Source organism: Ixodes scapularis, unplaced genomic scaffold (assembly GCF_016920785.2).
Source record: "Ixodes scapularis isolate PalLabHiFi unplaced genomic scaffold, ASM1692078v2 PGA_scaffold0__279_contigs__length_252992795, whole genome shotgun sequence".
NCBI lineage: Eukaryota > Metazoa > Arthropoda > Arachnida > Ixodida > Ixodidae > Ixodes > Ixodes scapularis.
This window is the reverse complement of record NW_024609835.1, coordinates 234,231,672-234,247,160: the sequence shown is the minus strand read 5'-3', so window position 1 is coordinate 234,247,160 and position 15,489 is coordinate 234,231,672. Positions and strand designations below refer to the sequence as shown.

The 15,489-nt window shown below is 47.3% G+C and overlaps 1 protein-coding gene across 1 annotated transcript in view; it reads left to right on the top strand.

Annotated features, from left to right (window-relative positions):
* Positions 1 to 2,312, top strand: part of LOC120844459 (indolethylamine N-methyltransferase-like) — a 44,019-nt gene extending 41,707 nt beyond the window's left edge. Inside the window, exon 4 of the mRNA XM_040216252.3 lies at positions 1,886 to 2,312. Within this exon, the coding sequence (XP_040072186.1) occupies positions 1,886 to 2,312 (427 nt within the window). The remainder of the gene's footprint in view (positions 1 to 1,885) is intronic.
* The last annotated feature ends 13,177 nt before the right edge of the window (positions 2,313 to 15,489 follow it).

Here is a 15,489-nt window from a genome sequence, read left to right as displayed (position 1 = left end):
TTAGAACTATCACAGATCTGAAGAGTCAAAGGCATGGCGGAAGAACACCTAATACGCACAAGACTAGAATCATACATTTGATATTAATATTTTTTTACATAAAATCAGCCGCCAGATAAAAAAACGTAGGGGAGAAACAGTGTGCCAGTGGTGTACTCTGCGCCTAAACAAAATGAGAAAAAAATGTAAACATATAATCGGAGAGAAGGCGCACGTTGCGAAAAGAAACACAAAAACAGCTTTGTAGAATGCGCGGTGGGAATTGTATACAAATTCCCTATGTCATGCGGCAACGTATGCATTGGTCAGTCGGTCAGATGTGTGAAGGATAGATATCGGGAGCCCTTGTTCGTCGTTAAGTCATCGCTCATTGGACATCTTGCAATGCGTTGCAATAGATGTGGATGTGTACCAAAATTTGCTGAAACAGAGGTTATGAGGCGACACGCCAACCAAAGGACTCGTGAGGTAACGGAAGCATTCATTATGACGCAGGACGAGATGTTTATCAGTGCACCGTCGGTGGCGTTATATGAAAAAGAGATCCCATATCTTGTACAAGCCGAGGCAATCGAATGATGTTAGCAATGTAGTGTCATATTTAGGATTCCGGAGCATAACAGTTTTTTATGGCAAAATCAGTTGTAAGTAAGCGCTTGGTCTACCCAGTTTCTTTGACTCGTCCGTTCCTTTTCGCGCTATTTTTTTTCGAGATGCGTCCCCGACTATCCCAAGTATGCACTAATTACGTAAAATCTCGATGCGTCCTAAAACTGACCCAGCAAATGACACGCTGTAATGTAAAAAAAAAACTTTTAAGCAAATTTACGGTTGCCTATGTTCAATAAAAAATAGCAATGTAGGGCCCGACACAGTCTTACAGAATTTTCTTTTTTTCTTAATGCGAAAGCATTAACTGTCTCATAGAGCGAGCCGTCGTCGTCAGCTTTGAAACCATACAAAACTGCACCTTAATGAAACTCCGCAAAGCTAGCCAACGGCAACTTTTATACTTCGGTCCCATTGGCGGACGCGCGTCGACGACGCTCCCATTGGCCGCTGCGAGTCAGTTTGTGTGATGTCATGCTGACTGTCTCATCACACTGTTGAGTTCTCACTGATCGCCGTGTTCGCTCGCCTCTTATCGGTTAACCATAGTTTTGTTTAACCCGAGACTGGGGTATTTCGGAAAAGGGACGAGAAGAAAAGAGGCCACAAGGAGGCGACATCGGTTGTTCGGCGCGTAAAAATATATATGGCGCATGGAATAAGAAGAGGGGTTCGTTCTGCTGGGAACTACGCTCCTGTCTGGTCTTCCCTCGCGCCGCAAGGCACACTACAGTTCGAACGATTGCTCACCCGATGGCGCTGCGTGTCTGCGAGGCAGCGGTTCCACTGTTCTACGCCCAAAGTCAGCACGTTGTCCGCCGCAGATTAAAGACGGGAGCGAAGAGCGGCGTGCGTGCTTTCGCATTCACAACTCATAAGAAGGGCTTAGGTGGACCTCGAGCATTGTTAATCGCGTTTTGCATCATAGTGAACATGACTTAAGTAAACATAGTCCGCTGTAGATTTGACTTTTAATAAGCCATTGATGTTTTGACTCGCTGCATCGCTTGAAGCGTTCGACTTCTTGACACACATTGGATATCTTCACCCACATTTGATTTGATGACCCATATTGAAGATTTTAATCAGTTATATCTAGTGACTCGGATAACCTTTTAACACGACTGTCACGTGAGCTAGACCTTTTGCCACGAAGCGCCTAGTAAAATAACTCCTAAGCTCTGACGATTTTGATTTTTATGCGCGTATCTTTACACAGTGTCAGCCTCTGTACCTGCCTAAAGGCTGACAAACACTTCTTCGTCCTCTTTTTCAGCGACACCAAGAAAGGGGCGATGGAAATACTTGAGCGCACACGCTCGGCCATCCGCAAAGTGGTACCCTGCGATGTTCTGGAGCCCGGAGTGCTCCCCGTGGAACACAATGAAACCTTTGACGTAGTTCTTTCCTCCGGATGCCTGGATGTGGCTACAGCAGAGCACGAGTCATATCGAAGGGCGGTTTGCAATGTGGCAACCCTAGTCAAACCTGGCGGTCTGCTTGTCATGTTCGGAATAGGTGGTGTAAAAGTATTTCCTGTGGGAAACGCTAATTTTACTCTTGCGAACCTCACCGAAAATGTAGTGAAAGAAGCCGTGAGAGATGCTGGCCTCCAAATGGAACTATACCTACCCAAACAAATTGGGTGTTTAGCGGGAAGTTCAGACGCATTTATGTTTAGGCTGGTGGCACGTAAAGCCTGATTCAAGGAACTGCAGTTTATTTATGCAACGTACATTCCTTCACCCCTTTTCTGCTTTGTTGCTCTTAATATACACAACTGTGGAAATAAATATTTCTTATTCCCTTTCGTGACTGTGAAGCAAATCGAAGCCAAACAAAATTTGATTTTGTTGAAGGTCAAATTAGAGCGAAAAACTCTGGGAAATATCAGCCATTCAAGAACACAAAAACAATAACAGGCACACACTATCATGTTCCAGCAGTGGTCAGTATCGTGTATGTTTTGTGGAGCCTGGACTGGTGAACGCAATGTCTGATGAGTAATGGCCAGCATCAGGATTCACAAGGGCCTTAAAGGCCGGAGAATCCCAGTACTTGACAAATGTCTCGAATCACCAGATACCAATTGCATTCAGTGACCATGTTAATGTGACGAAAGCCGATAACAAGTGTTCACACGGTACTGAGATGCATTCAATGGCAATGTTGAAGTGACGAAGGCCATTAACTGGTATTCAAGTGCATTCACCAACCATGTTCCAGTGACGAGCGCCGACAACTGTTAATCACCATCTGTTCAGTTCCATTAAATGGCCATTTTCGGGAGACGAAAGCCGATAACTTTTATTTGCCATCTATTCACCACGTTTATAGGTGTTGTTCTGTCAACATTTTGCGATTGTTGTCATTTGCAGTCTATCAATCGGCAATGTTCTCGCATTAAGTGCCTATCATTCTACCGTAATCATTAAAGTTAGAATTGCCAGTCCTTAGATTTTGTTGTCTTTTTGCTGCTTCAGTACGCTGGCTTAGGCTCACGCTGGTTTTCAATAGTAGCCTCCACTATATAGCCGTCATTGGTAGCGTCCGGTGAGCACATCCTGTCCGAGGGGCAATATATTTATTAAATGAACAGTTGAGATACCTGTAGCCACATAAAATCAAACAATTTACTTTTCAATATTTTTAATATCCAAAAACACACGATTCAACAAGATGCTCCCCTATCTCGCCCCAACAAAGGAATGGCCAACATGTTCCGGCTTTCTGCTACCCTCAGCACTCACTAGTACTACTACTACTATGCTTCCTTTTTGCACTCACTGCTAGTTAAATTTTTGCTCGGCCATGGTTCAACAGCAAAGTGATACACTTCTTTTATAACATTCAGGAAATAAGCATTCCAGAATGCTAGTTGTAATCGGGTCAATTCACTCAGATGATGCAATCGTGTGCACATGCGCATTCTTGGACACGGCTGTCATAATGCGTGCAAGTAATAGCTTAAACTTGATCACACAAAGAACAGTACATAACCATGAAATACTCGAAGCGACGTAACACTCCCGGCAACCGTGTAGAAAACGTAAACTCAAAAGTGTAAACATTCCTGCTGTCTTGAATCTGCGGCACCAATATGACCGAACAACGCTGGTGCATATTCACCTGGCTGTGCGAGTTCGAAACTGTGACTGATGGTGTAATCAAGTACATCCGTAGCCAAATATGAGTCACAACACTAAACGGAGAGTCGATCCCCTCCTCCTTGTCGATTGTTACTATGTAGTGGAGCAATAAGCCGTCTTGGCCAAGCTGGTAGGAATCAATAGGTTCGTAAACTGGACCGGCAGTGTTCCCGGTATTCCTTGACATTTCCGCAATTTTCCCGAACACCCGCTGACAAAAGCCACCTGATTTCTGGGCCTCGACAAGCTCTTCCCTTTCTCACCACTTTACCCCAAACAACGATCCTCCGCTCCCTCGTGCGACCTCCTAACACTGCAACGAGCTCCTGTTGCATTTTCCCTTCCTAATGTCTCGCTTATGAGCGGCCGCGCGGGAAACGTCTCTCGCAATCTCCTGGTGGCGTCCCCTTCTCCCAAGCGCTATCATAGGGCGCCCGAGAAATTGCGTCTGCAACCTTGTTGGTGGAGCCCTTTCGGTATGCATTATATGAATATCGCTGGAGGGTGAGTTTGCACCGAGCTAACCTTCCCGCCGGCTCTTTCAACCTTTGAATCCAGGTTAGGAAGACGTGGTGTATCTGATGACAAATCTGGCCCCGTCTAAATACAAATCGAACTTCTTTAGAGCAAACAAGACGGCTAGCCCCCTTTCCCTTCACGCTGTAATTATGTTTTGGCTGTGTAAGTGTTCCGCTGGCGAATAACACTGGGCGCAGCTGTCCATCATGTTCTTGCAATACCACAGCATCGTCGCTGTAGTCGCTTGCGTCTGTCCGTACGACGAGGGGACGGTTAAGGTCTGGGGGGCACAGACTAGCTGGGACTAAGCTTTGTAAGGGAATAGAAAGCTACCACTACCACTTCTTCTCGGCCCCAGGCCGATCTCAAGCCTTCATGAAGCAGCAGGTTCGGTGGCCGTGTTAGTCGAGCGCACCCTAGGATAAACTGACCATAAAAGTGAAAGCCGTTTACAACTCCCTGTAACGCCGAATTTGAGCGCAGCTCTTGAGGAGGAGCATGGAAGGGTACTGAGGGGAGGGTAGACCCCTCCTTCTCCTCCTCCTCCCCCTCATTCTTGAATATGCTCCGGGGAATCACCCGACCTCAGGGCGGGGGGTCACGTGACCTCGGGGGAGGGAGGGGGTGTCACGTGACCACGGGGGGGGGGGGGGAGGTGACTTCGAGAGCCACGTGATTTTTGGTGTCACGTGATCTTGGGGATCACGTGACGTGACTTTGGGGTGACATTGGGGGGGTCACGTGACCTCGCGGTTACGCCGACGGCGACGGCGACGCCGACGGCGACGCTTACGCCGCTCAAGCCGGAAACGGGCGCCAAAGAGCTGCGCTCTAAAACCAACCATTCCAAGGAACCCTTGAAGGCTCTTCGCATTGCGTGACGGTAGATAATTAGGAATTGCTCTAAACTTATTCTCGTTCGGCCTCGAGGTACCCTCATCTACGATAAATCCTAGGGGGTTGACTTTTGAGGCAGCGAGGTGTAGCGTGTTTGGAGTAATCGCTAACCCACCTTGCTCATCCTGCTTAAGATTTACTGAAGATGTGTCAGGTGCACCTCAAATGACTTTGAAAATACATTCACATCATTCATAATTGTCTTGGGAAAGTTAAACTTCGCATCTTCCAGCATGTTGTCGGTCAAGAGTTGTAAACTTCACTGCGAGTTTGACAATCAGATCGGAAGTGGATAAACTCCAACAAACCTGTATGACAGGTGAATTCCGCCTTCTGGACATCATCTAGTGTTACTTGGATTAGCAAAACGCCTCGGCTACGATCCGAGGTAGTAAAAATCCTTGCACTACCCAACGTGCCTAATGGACTTAATAGAGAAGAAGGAATGCGAATCCCTTCGTGTCATCACATTATGTCGGCGGTAGTCTACGCGGAGGCGAGCCGGTGCCGTCTTCTTTTCTTGGCGCGCAGACTAGAGGGCAATTTAAGGGGGTTTGTGAAGGCTGCACGTTCCCCGTGTCTATCACCTCATCGAGAGCCTTCTCTAGGAGAACTGGTCCGTGCGCACTCAGCGGTCTGGGATTACGATTCCGTAGCCTAGCATCTCCTGTGTCAACTCTATGTTGTCAAATGTTTGTAAATCCCGGCCTCTTGGCAAACCTACCTGCGTGCTCATACAGCGCATGTGCTAGACTCCGCCGTTCTTCTACCGGCCCGTTGTAAGAAGCAGACTCGTGCTCCTTACTTGAAAAATGTAATGGACTACCTTTACAAATTACGCTCGCTGGAAACTAACGGATTAATTTACTCGTTACGTTACCAATTACTTTTCCGTTACTTTTAGAGCGCAGCTCTTAGGCACCCGTTTCCGGCTTTAGCGGCGTCGCCGTCGCCGTCGGCGTAACCGCGCGGTGCATTATAGGTAAATTTCCCCGCTAAATCTAGCGGAAAACTATCCCCGCCAAATCTAGCGGAAAAATTGCCCCGCTAAATCTAGCGGAAAAATTTCCCCGCTAAATCTAGCAGAAAAATTTCCTCGCTAAATCTAGAAGAAAAAATTTCTCCGCTAAATCTAGCGGAAACATTTCCCCGCTAAGTCTAGCGGAAGAATTCCTCGCTAAATTTAGCGGAAAAATTTCCCCGCTAGGTCTAGCGGAAACATTTCCCCGCTAAATCTAGCGCAAAAATTTCCCCGCTAAGTCTAGCGGAAACATTTCCCCGCTAAATCTAGCGCAAACATTTCCCCGCTGAGTCTAGCGGAAACATCTCCCCGCTAAATCTAGCGCAAAAATTTCCCCGCTAAATCTAGCGGAAAAGTTTCCCCGCTAATTCTAGCGGAAAAATTTCCCCGCTAAATCTAACGGAAACATTTCCCCGCTAAATCTATCTGAAAAATTTCCCCGCAAAATCTAGCGGAAAAATTTCACCGCTAATTCTAGCGGAAAAATTTCCCCGCTAAATCTAAAGGAAACATTTCCCCGCTAAATCTAGCGGAAAATTTTTCCCGCTAAATCTAGCGAAAAAATATCCCCGCTAAATCTAGTGCAAAAATTTCCCGCTAAATCTAGCAGAAACATTTCCCCGCTAAATCTAGCGGGAAAATTTCCCCGCTAAATTTAGCGGAAAATATTGCCCGCAAAATCGAACGGAAAATTTCCCCCCTAGAGTTAGTGGAAACATTTCCTCGCTAAATCTTGGGGAAAAATTTCTCTGGGGGGGTCACGTGACGCCCCCAGGTCCCGTGACCCCCACGTGATTTCGGGGAGGGGGTGACGTGACCTCGGGGTGACGTGACGCCACGCTCGACACAGCTGTTGCAATGATGGGCTCGGGGTTTGTGGGGACGGCAGCGAAATTCAAGGCGGCGGTAGCACACTGTGTAAGGGACATGGGTTCCAATGAAGGTTATGATGGCTGAACCTGTTGTGCCTACTCGCCTTGCGTGAAGGATGTCACCTTGATAAGACTCCAGATCATTGATGATCTCGTCGGGGGTGGCCTCCGAGGCGATTTCACGTATAACACCTCGGCAGGAGTTGTTTGGAGCGGCTAGGTAGGAGTGGACGGGAGGGGAAGTGTTTTGTAAGGTGATATTGGTGATGCGAAGTAGCCAGTTGACGATCGCTTCGTGATGTGTGCGGAGGACGGTTATTTTGCCGGAGGTGGAGCGACACGTCGGTACATGTATGAGCAGGGAGCTGTGCGGCTTGCAAGAACGCCGGCTAACTGTCAAGAGGCAGCGCAGCTGCACCAGCAGGACGGACTGGGAGATGCACTATAACTACGTGAAGTTCGGGGTCAAAGTTCGGGGTCAAAGTGTGATCCATTTCCCACCTTGGTCGTCTCGCTCTAGAGAGATTTTCATGTCCTGGCTCAGGATGGACGCAAAGATATTGGTGTGCTGCGAAGCGGCGATGTCGGCTGTAGCCATATTCGACGCAGAAACGGGCGTGCCGCTCGCAGAACGAGACTCGAGCGAACCGATCTCTTGGCGGACGTGCTGCGGCGGGCCGACGGAGCGCGGCGATGTTTATAAAAGGATCACGTACAGTCGCGTATAGTTCACTGGGGTTTGCGGAGCCCGGAGAAGACGTCCGCTCTCGTCGGAGGTTTGCAGCAGTCTCCGGACACTGAAGGTAAGGGCGTTCACATCGAAGAGTTCACTATTGAAGGGGGGCTACTGAGGTTTTAAGAGCCACTGATCGTAGCAATCGCATCCCAAAGACACCGCGTTGTCGTAGATTGTTTTTCACCGGCTACGTCCTGTAGGGCTGAGGCCAGGGCTGGGGGATCCATCGCCGGAAACGCGGAGGAACCAAGCAACGACGTGAGGCTTGCCGAGTCGGTTCGTGGGTGCCGACGACATTCGAGCAACGCTTCCAAGAAGACTGGATATTCTTTCCGGCAACGACACAATACTTAGACAGCATGCTTGGGGCTGATGAGGGTCGCAGGAGGTGGATAACAGGACAACCAATGCACAGCAAATAGGTCGAGCACGGTACACGGCACAATAGTAGTCGCCGCCATGTTAAATTGAAACGAAGCTGACGAAGCCAAGCTCCAGTTTAGTACACAATGCGCTTCGACATGCTTTATTACAAATAATTTTATAAATCTTAAAACAATTTTTTGTATCTTAAAGTTTTAATTTAAGTCGAATAAAACAAGCAAATTCACGTTGCGTCAAATAAACTTGGTCAGAACTCGGAACCAACGAGCATCGCCACATCGCCATCGCCATCGTAACAAAACGCAAAAACTTAGCCAAAACTTTCAAAAACGAAGCGAGTTTCAAAACTTTCGCAACTTTCGGGTGCTTTAAGACTTTAGGAACAAACATCGAAGAACGTTCTTGGAAAAGGGAAGTGCGCTAGGTGCCGGCGTGCCCGTAAAACCAGCTGTGGATATGAGTCTAATTGGTGACTGCTCGCTCACTCGTTTTACTTTTTGAGTCCTTTCTGTTCGGAGCGTTTATGACGTGATCCTTTTGTGTGCAGACGGCGTGAAAGCGAACGTGTGCGGTTCCTTGTCGCACAGGTGCTTTCCGCATTAGATGCCCTCCAGCTTTGGCCAAGGAAGCCACGGAATTGACGTGTCACTGCACGGGCACTCAGATTGCGGGATCGCAACCAAAGGCAAAGGTCCCAACGGAGGCAAGGGGGGCCAAGCGAGGCACTTGGTGAGTGTATCAGGGAGCTTGATTCCAGCAAATCGGGTGGCGGCTTGGTACCAGATAGCTAGGTGGTGTGTTTTGCGGCACCCATGACTGCTAAAGGTACCCGTTAGTGCGATGGCGCTTGTATTCGCTTCCACTGTGGGAGGTTAGATTCAAGTTCGATTTTCGTCCTCGGAAATTACTCGAAACATTGCGTGACGTGCGCCTTTAGAAGCAAGGTCTGTATTGATGATGTTGCTTGCGAAGTGTATAAACGAGTTCTCTCTCGACTGGGGCACTGACTTCTTATAAAAAAATTTTGTATATGGTGCACTTTTTTACTAACCCTCTGGCAGTACTTCACTGTAAAGGTTAGGAGAAAAAAATAACGCGCATTGACTAGTGTCAAAAGAAACAGAAAAAAAAGTGTTTTAAACTACTTCCTCCTCAGCTCATAAGCAAAGGGAGAAATCACGTGGTCGTATTTCACTGAAACCCAAAGTTATCCCAGCAGTCTGAGAGTCAGCAAGGGCAAAGCCCTTAATAAATTGCATGCTTCACATTTTGGCAAGTGCCAACAACTATAAAGTATAAAGCGCATGTAAGCGATTTAGCGAGCAACAAGAAAAGTGATGGCGACCCTTTTTGCTATCGCTCGATCAGCTGCACAACGAGGCAAGCAACATGAAAGCGACGGGAGCAAGCGACCGAGGCGATGAGCAAAGCTTTTTAGAAATCCAGAAACCGAGCAATGAGAGCTCTCCGTCAGTCATTGCCGTCGCTCGCTAAATCGCATACATACGGTTCAGCTTGAATTGTATGAACGCGAGAGACACATGTAACTCACTTCCAAATGTCTTTCCTTTCAGGGCTACACTGCCATTTGCGTCCAAGTGCTGCACGGGCCTCGTGCACTGGCACTTTGACACCACTTAAGAAACTAACATAAACATATCTAGGGGTTTTAGGTTAGGTTAGCCATCCTACAGAAAGGTGCTGCTCAGTTAATAGACGATTCGCTATTTTCCCGAGCGCCCCGGCCCGCCCGCGAGGAATTGTGGGAGAGATTGTCCTCGCCTGGCCGCTCTGCCATGAGATCGCATTGCCTTGTCGCTTGCCTTCTCTTAATCTTGTTTTTCGATTCCATTACATAATTTTATCTATTCCAGTGTATTGTTTATCGGTTCTAAGGGTTTCAGTTCTCTTCTGTGCACAATATTTCTTGTATATAGTATTTGTGGCTTTATTTTGCCTTTTTCGACGGGAGTGCCGACGGACAACACGCCACTTCGCGCGTCGTTTCCCGGGAGGAGTACTACCATTGCTACAGATTCCTATCGCGCTGTTAGCTGTTTGTGTTGGTTCAATTTGACCCGCGTACAGTCGAGAGGAGCCGTTTATGAACACCCGCGCACATGTCATAGGGATAGGCACAGCTCTGAATCAACTATCGTGATGCAAGAGCCGAGCGCGCTGTGATTTGGCCACCCACGCTCGCTCCATTTACTCGCACTGTAGCGTCCGCCTTCGAGTGCCGCTTACTAAACTAAGATACAGCACACCGCTGTATCTTAGGGGGGCAGGGCAGGGCCCGAGGGTTGGGCCCTGCCCTGCCTCCCTCTGCCCCCCGCGGATCTCACCAGGGGGGGCACGAGCCCCGATGCCCCCCCGAAGTCTACGCCTATGCTTAGAAGCAATAAAAAAGACATTGGAATAGATAAAAACAGGTAATGGAAGCAAAAAACAGGATTAAGAGGAGGCAAGCGACAAGGCAATGCAATCTCAAGGCAGAGCGGCTAGGCAAGGGACAGTTTATCCCACAAATCCTCGTGCTTGGGGGATTTTGCAAATGGGCTATTTATATCAAGTTCAAAATGAACAGCACTCTTCATTGATGGCTTGTTCACACGACAAACTGATCCACAGACGGATTGATCATGTCCGCGGTTCGTCCGTCTCCCAAGCGCATCCACACGAAGGAGCAGACGCGCAAATGACAGCCAGGACGAGCCGAACATGTTTGCGACCACACTGTGGTACGGTTGTCCAAGATGGAAATCGACATTTGCTGCTTTGAACAAGAACTGCGCGCCACTGTTACGTGCAGAGTGAGACATAACACCATGATAGGCTTAGTGCGAAGCGCCACTAGCCTTACTAAACCAAACCATCCCTATCGAAAAGACCATCAGGAAAATCCTGATGGTCTGATGGTCTGATGGAGTCGTATTTTGGGACGTCTGATGGTTTGATGGCCTGATGGTCTGTTGGCCTGATGGTTTGATGGTCTATTGGCCTGACGGTTTGATGGTCTGTTGGCCTGATGGTTTGATGGCCTGATGGTTTGATGGTCTGTTGGTTTGGTCTAATGGTCGAATGACCTGTCGTATTTTGAGACGCCTATTTTTTTTACGGTTTGATTATGGTGGTTTCATGGCTAATTTGAAACAGTTCGAGTTGGCCACAACTTAAAAACACAACAATATGTGAATGCATAATCTGGAAACTTAATTATGCCATGCCTGGAGCATGACGAGGTGCATATCCCACTTATAATTTAATTATATTGTCCACTGCACACTGGTAATCGCCAGCCCGACATTTGCGTACGGCGAATGCAGCTACTAAGAAGAACAAATTCAAACAAGCTGCATTGCTTTGATATTTTTATTATGAAGGGTTGAAATCATACATTGTTTCGCTGGGTGGAATGGCTAGGTGGTACAGAAAAACCAGAAACATTTGAGGAAGTACTATTGTGACCAATATTAGTTGAAGCGCCATGACGCATGGCGTGTGGTACTATCAGAGCCACCTGTCGGATTTTCAGTGAACCTCTGTGTTTGCTGAGGTTTAGGCAGGTTGCTTCTTGCACTCATTGTGCCACTATGAGCTGAAAACTGACACGGAACGGCATAGTGGTGCAACGAGCACAAGAAGTGATTTGTTTCTACCTCAACGCATACCAAGGTTTGCTGAACAATCTGAGAGACAACTCTCATCGCGTGCACCGGCTCGTTAGAACTACCCTCGGAGCAGTCCAGGTCCACTCACACATTCGCCCCGTCGAGCGCTCGAACGTTAACTGTGCACTCCAGCACACGAACACGAGAACTGCACACGACACAAGGCAAAAACGGCAGGTTCACATCGGAGAGATTAGCGACTTGCGAACTCCGACTGGCCCTACCTTGCTTGTCGTACAATATTGCCAAGCGTTGCTTTTGAAAGGAATGCATTAGTTTAAAAAAAAATAAAACTAAATAAAAAAAACGGAAACAATTGTTTTTTTTGGAAACGTTTTTAGTATGTGCTACGTGGCTATTTTCATCCCAGTTAAACTAAAATGAAAATATAAACGCTCACAAACGAATGCAAACGAGACAGAAAGTGAGTAAGCCGCATGGCCATTGCATCAACAATGGCTGCTGCGCTCGCTGCAGCGCTGGCTTACACATCGTGCTGGTACGGAGGCTGCGATCGCTATAAAGGCAACTCCAACCTTTAAACATGCCCCCTCATACACTATTTGACGCCACGATTGCGTGTAGATACCTCCCCCTGCGATCCGATACAGCAGGTACGTCGCTAACGCTGGCAATCCGGTATGAAGCAAGCGCCGCCATCTTCTCCGCGGTTTTGCGGTGGCAAATAGCTAGTAAAAAGGTAATAACCGTCAGAAAAAGATAACAATGGCTGCATCTGCTAACTTTTTGCTACCTATCGCGCGTTTGAGGTAGTCAATAGTTAGTGAAAGGTAGTGACGTTCACAAAGGGGTAGTAACTGCTGCAGTTTCTACCTTTTTACTAGTTTTTTTCTAAGGGTGTGTGGCCGTCGAAGAGGTTGTCTGAGCGTTATCCACAGTCAGCTGTCCCAGGAAGAAACCGTCGTTGTCAAGACTGGATATGTGGTTCGCTGGGCAACATCATCTTTGTCGACATACAGATGCAGAGTGTCCTAATTTTCCCACCGAAAGTAGCTGCTCCCGTAGGCAGGGTAACTTCTAGGGGCATGCACCGTACTACACCTCGGGCATGGCCGGGTTGTAGGCGAGTGCTGTGGATGCTGTTGCGGTTGTGGCGGACGTTGTTGTTGTTGCGGCGGTTGTGTTGGGTAATTTTACCGGCGTCGTTGTTCGCGGTCAAAACTGGCATCTCGCCAATTGTTTCGATGCATCTCGCCCACCACTGTCTTCGGTGCAGATGCCTGGTGATCCTTGACATGTTTTCTTTTTTTATATTTCTGCGGTTTCGCAGGTTGCTATTATTTTCTCAAGAGTAAGGTTCTGCTCGCAGAAAACCCGTTCGCGAAGTACCGAGTTTTCGATCCCAACGATAATCCTGTCATCAATGAGCCGATCCTCGTGCTGCCGAAGTCGCAACGTTGAGTCTGAGGTCTGAGCTCACTGACGAGTTCATCAATGAACTGGCCCGCCTGTTGTGTCATCGAGTTAAAGATGCCAGTTGCTTGGGTTACGTTCTTGTAGGCTTGGTAGAGCGCGTCAAACTGCTCTAAGATATATTCGACCTCGTTGAAGGAGGCTGCGGCTTCTGTGGGCAAGGGTGAAGGCAGTGGAAATGTCTGGTATATCCGACATTCCTGGGGTCTAAGTACACGGAGGAGGAGCGCTTTCCGTGCTGCTTTTGGTTTCTTGGCGCACTCGCAGGCTGTCTCGTAGATGAGGTAGGAGGACCGCCATTCCTTCCACGAGATCGCCGGGTTTTTCGTGTCAGGCTCGAGCGCCGATGGTGGCTCGATGTTGACACCTGCCGTGCAGCAGCTGGTGCATCGTTGTTGCGTTATTGCTGGGTCGATGGCGGCTGGTGCATTTAGCGGTTCACTTCTGACTGCATGCTATGTACCAGACTATGTTTATTTGCAGCATAGTCTAGAACATAGAATGATATGCTTCTTCTGGTCAGTCACAAAACAAAGACTACGGGAAGTCATGTGCCAGTATGGCACAAAGCCCCTCATTTGCACTTTTTTGGGCTGTCGTTCTCTTACTGAATGTAAGATAGACGTAAAGTATGCATGCATGTCAAATGAACTAGCTCTTCCACTAATTCACTCAATTGTGATCTTCATTTTTTCTTTTGATAAATAGTGTGCTGAATTTGTATTTATATAAAACGTTAACGCATTAACAACCGATCAGTCATTAAAAACCGGCACTATATTTATATTTATTCGCTTGCGGTGGGAATGCTGTATATTACTGAAGATTCATGTAAAGCTATAAACCAGTAAGAATATAAAGTCCTATAACTGTAGATAATAACATGTAACGGCAATACACATGTTGTGGTAAACACGTTGGAAGTACTTCATTTAGGCGCGTGCTGCGAATTTTGAGTCCTTCGGCAAAAAAGAAAAACAAAACACAATGATAACAAAAAACAATGCAGTTGCGTGCGTACTGTTTTGGCTCTGCTGTTTCGGCTCCGCGCTGTTTTAACACCGTCCTGTTTTGTCGCACGCTGCTTTGTCGCGCGCTGTTTTGACGCGTGCCGTTTTGTCGCTGCATTATTTTGACAGTGTGCCAATTTGACGTTTGCTGTTTCGTCGTGTGCTATTCTTTCGCGTTCCGATATTTACCGCACCGTAACATATTAGGAATACCTTAGTCATTTTGTGTTTTAAAATGCTGCCGTCGGCTAGACAGCTTTTTTTCTCGACCACCGCCATTAACTGAGGATGGAAATAAGCTTGTCATTGTTACAACTCATGCCATGTCGTATAAAGAAACCACTAGAACCACTGCCAAGCGAGAACGCTAAAAGGCCGTCAGCCAGCGTGCAGCAAGTCACTGATACCGCCTGACGAAACCACGAAAGTAGTCACAGTTACATCACTAATTGATAGTTAAAACCAGTTAAAATATGTGAAGTTACATACATTAAACATATATAGTGAGGCGAAAGAAAAAAATCAATAACCAAAACGAAACCAATTGTTTATACATACCTTTATTTTCGTACTTGAGCCGATCTCCACCGTTGAAAGAAAGAAAACGATAGCTATGCCTCCTTTCACGTGGCTGTCGAGAACGACGGCTTTGACGATATCAATGTACCGGACACTTGGCCAACCGGATGTCTTTCTTGCCCTTTTTTCGGCATTCTTAGAGTCACGTCGGCGACAGTGGTCGATGTAAATGCTTAACCTTCTAACCTTCTACTATGGAATGCACGCTCTATTACCAGAATGTTCGCGGCCTTAGAACGAAGTCCTCCTAGTTTATGTCGCAAATTGTGGGCAATCCATACATCATTGTGTGTCTTACTGAAACTTGTCTAGAGGACAGTATTAATAGCTCTCAATATTTTCCCCCGTCATATACAGCATTTGGGAAAGACCGTAACTATGCAATTAAGGGGCACAGATATGGAGGCGTTTTAGCCGCCGTGGACGCGTCACTGTGAGCATGTAGAAGATATGACCTGGAGACTTACCCGGAATGTGTGTGGGTTGAGGTTACGTCCTGTGAGGTGCTTAATTATCTGATAGGGAACTATTATTTTCCACCACACTCTGACTCAGTGGTTTTCGCCCGTCATTTTCAAAATCTAGAACAAAAGCTTGATATGACGCAG